The following is a 3,920-nucleotide window of genomic DNA, read 5'->3' as shown; positions in this document are numbered from 1 at the left end:
TTGTAAGCCTTGCATGACACTGGATAAGCTATGAATAACACTATATAAAAATAGAAAGAAAACTTAGATATGTAACTTGTAAAGTTATTCCAGACACGATACAAGTTCTTCGAGATGCTATATAAGCTCTGATAGCCACTATATACGATGTATGTTTATAGGAAGATGTTGTAAGACTTGCAAGACACCGCATATGTTATGAAAGACACTATATAAGAATTGGAAGAAATCTTAGATATGTAACTTATAAACTTGTTCTAGACACGATACAAGTTGTTCACGACGCTATTTAAGCTGGGAGAGAGAGACACTATATACGATGTGAAAGGCAGCTTAGAATTGTAACTTATAAAGTTGTGCATGACTCAATATACGCTGTGACAGACAACATATACACTCTGAAAGACAGTATATAATCTGTACACCTAATAGACCTAATAGACTGATTTAGCTCAGCACTCTACTCAGATATGTTATTGTATTCCCATAGGAAAAATTTGTATTAACTATAATTGTAATGTCTACAGATTTAAGGTAGTTTCGGCCAGTCCTATCAACTACTCAACCGCTACAGTAAAGAATTGAGGAAGGTGAATCGCTTCAGCTTTACAGAGCTGCAAAGAGTGGGAAACACAGATCGCTTCAAGTGTTACTTCTGGAGCTATGGGATTACTGTGAGGAGCTTTCGTGACACATGTAGGCCACACATAGAAATTGACGGAACACATTTGAGGGGGAGATCAAGAGGATGTTTGATTTCAGCCATTGCTATTGATGGTGATAATCATGTTTTCCCTGTTACTTTTGGTCTGGTTAGCGGTGAAGACAACGAGAACTAAGATTGGTTTTTGCATTGCCTAGGAGACCAAGTGGTTGGGTATGAGACTCTGTTAGTTATCATATTTGACCAGCATCCTAGTCTGGTAGTCAAAGTCCCTGAGGTGTTTCCATAGGCGAAACATGTCTTCTACATGAACCATATTTGTAAGAACATGTCGGGTTTGACCCCGCCAGTTGCGCTTATGGGGAATATTAAAACAGCAGCTAAGACAACTCAAGAGTGGTTTTTCCATGCTGTGATGAGAGATATAAAGAAAATTAACTCAAGTGTCTACGATAAGCTTATGGAGATTCTGCTGGATAAGTGGGCATGTAATGCCTCCATAGTAAAGAGATATGGCATTGCCTACACTAACCATATTGAGTGCTGGAACAACATGAATAAGGATGACAGAGCCCTTCCAGTTGTTTGTTTAGTAGGAGCAATTAGGGAGAATCTCAGTGCGCACTACTTCAAGTACAGAAAAATGGCGAATGATTGGGCTGCCCACGGTGAGAGGTTCACACCCAGGGCTACTGGTTTGGTGCGAGCCAACATCACCAAGGCATTAGAATTCACACACTCAAAGGCTGGGACTGGGGAGTATCTAATCAAGACCGACCGTTGCCAAATATTTTATGTCATTCTTGAAAATAAGGTCTGCTCGTATGGGTATTTCCAACATATGGGAATCCCGTGTGTGCATGCATGCAAAGCCATAAGTGTGACCCACCAAGCTAGTCATATGACATATGTCGATTCGTACTACAGTACTACAAACTGGCAACGGTGTTATCGTGAGTTGTGGGTTGGCATTCCTAGTAAGGAGCAGTGGGACATTGATGAGGAGGAAGAGCACGTCTTGCCCCCTCCCTTGAAGTGCAAACCTAGTTGGATTTCTATGAAGAGAATGAAGATAAGAGGAGAGCATAAGGGTCCAAAGCATAAAAGATGTTGCACTTTGTGCAACATGGAAGGGCACAGTAGACGTACATGCAGAAACTTCGTCGATGACAAGGGGGCTGAGCACCGTCCTGTGAACCCCGAAGCAGTTGACAAATTTCGCATATTATGATAGTAACAGTTCTAACTTTGTCGCCATTTAGGACATAAGATAAAGCAGTTGACATATTTTGCCCTTCTTCCCTTTTGGAATTCCAACTATTTGTTATTGATATTTTGGTGGTTGCAAGAATGGGATTTTGTGGGTACTTTTGAACATATAATTGGTTATGGCTTCAACTGCTTTATCTTTAATTTTGCAATTATCTAATGTGGCTTCAATTGTTTATAGTTTCTCTTGAAGATGCTATAGAAGGGTATGTAACACTATATAAGCTATTGACAATATTAAATAGTCTTTCGAGTATCTTATATTTGGTGTATTCAAAAAGCAACTTGGCAGACGATTTGGGCGATACTATTACGATTTTAATGATTCGAACTTGTGCAGTTGCTCAATTGTTGTGTGGTTAGTATTGTTGAGACATTTCTTATTGAGGTTGTAAATGAGGTGACTAAAATAGCGAAATTATTGTCTTCTTACTGTAAATGATGATCTTGAATTCAAAGTATTATTTATTGCAATTTTTAAAGTGAATTTCGCACGAGTAACAGATGGAATTTGTGGGAATAACGGGTGCCCCCTTTTTATCTCTTATTTATTTGGGCCAGTATTTATTTTGGTAGTTGCAAGAGTTAGATTTTGGTACTTGTAAATGGTTCAGGGCGTAAATGGTTACATTGCCTTGTCCTTGCTAGAACTGATTTATGTATTAAATGGACAGATTTGCGTAGCTTATAATGGAAACAGACATCATATATATCGGGCCTTCTCTTAAACGGATTATCTGTTAATGGGCATGTAGTCTTGAACAGCTTAGTTACTTTCTTGAACAACTTATATAGTGCCTTGAACTACGTTCATTAACATGGTCGTGTACACGACACTAAATAGGCTATTCACGACACTATATAATCTAAGTAAAGACACTATATAAAATATCTGTAAACAGATCATCCTAAAAGTTTAGAGAATTCCTACATATCCTAAACAGACATGTTTAAGCAGCTTATAAAGTGTCTTGAAAGCTTATATAGTGTTGATGAACCATTTCGATAGTACTATTACCATTTTCTAGAATCTAACTTGTGCATTCTAACTTTCCATATAGAATAAATAAGCGGATCATAAATAAGGCAATAATCCCATACATAATTGTTGGGTTCAGTTGGGTATATGATTACCATCGTTTAGAACCTTCCCAAAGAGAATCTTTTAATTGACTGTCATCCCAGGAAGGTTTTAATGGCTATTACTCTATTACTTGATCAACGATTGAGATTAAGATCCTGAGGTTGGACGACCTAAGATAGCCTTGTGAAATGGCTTTCTTATAAGATATGGTTCGTGCCCAACTTCCCCAATACCCATATTCTTAACTACAATCATTCTTTTTCTCGATGTCAACTTCATCAGTGTCGTCTCGTTCCCCAATTGGGTTGGTGAATTTATTCGAAGACATACTAACTACGATCAATAGGATAAAGAAGCAAGTGAATCCGTCAGCAATGAAGGAGGTTGATATTCTCTTTGGGAAGATGGATAATTTTATTACTAATAGTGATATTTTGATGAAAATGAGGGAAAGAAAATTGAAGAAGAAAATTGTGTCGTTGCGGAAGAAAGTGAAAAGATGTGAGCTTAAGAAGCATAAGTTGGAAGTCATCCAATCTGTTTTGTTAGATTCAGATAATAGTTATGGAGGGAGTTCGATTTGATTCATGAGGGAGACTGTTTATCTGTTTCATATTCATGGCTTGTATTATGTTATTATGTTTTTATCCCTTTATGAATTGTATGTGTTTGATGAAATGACTCTTACTTTGCTCTATTTTTTTTTTTTAATTTCTTCTTTGTTCTTCTTTATCCCATTTGCAAAATAACTAAATTGTTTGAAGCGATGCATACAAAATAACAAGGAATAATAACCTTTCACAAAATAAGTAGATTGTTTGAAGTGATGCATGCATCCTTCGGAAGAGATGCCCCGAAGTGATGCGTCCTTTGGAAGTGACGCGTCCTTAGGTTGTTGGTGAC

At 37.5% G+C, this 3,920-nt stretch overlaps 1 protein-coding gene across 1 annotated transcript; it reads left to right on the top strand.

Annotated features, from left to right (window-relative positions):
• Positions 1-992: 992 nt before the first annotated feature.
• LOC147488623 (uncharacterized) lies at positions 993-1,895 on the top strand. Its single transcript, XM_086574437.1, has one exon. The coding sequence runs from the start codon at positions 993-995 to the stop codon at positions 1,893-1,895; it is 903 nt and encodes a 300-aa protein (XP_086430563.1).
• The last annotated feature ends 2,025 nt before the right edge of the window (positions 1,896-3,920 follow it).

Source organism: Coptis chinensis, chromosome 7 (assembly GCF_015680905.1).
Source record: "Coptis chinensis isolate HL-2020 chromosome 7, ASM1568090v1, whole genome shotgun sequence".
In the NCBI taxonomy this organism is placed as follows: domain Eukaryota; kingdom Viridiplantae; phylum Streptophyta; class Magnoliopsida; order Ranunculales; family Ranunculaceae; genus Coptis; species Coptis chinensis.
The sequence above is the reverse complement of the archived record's forward strand: the minus strand, read 5'-3'. Positions and strand labels throughout refer to the sequence as shown.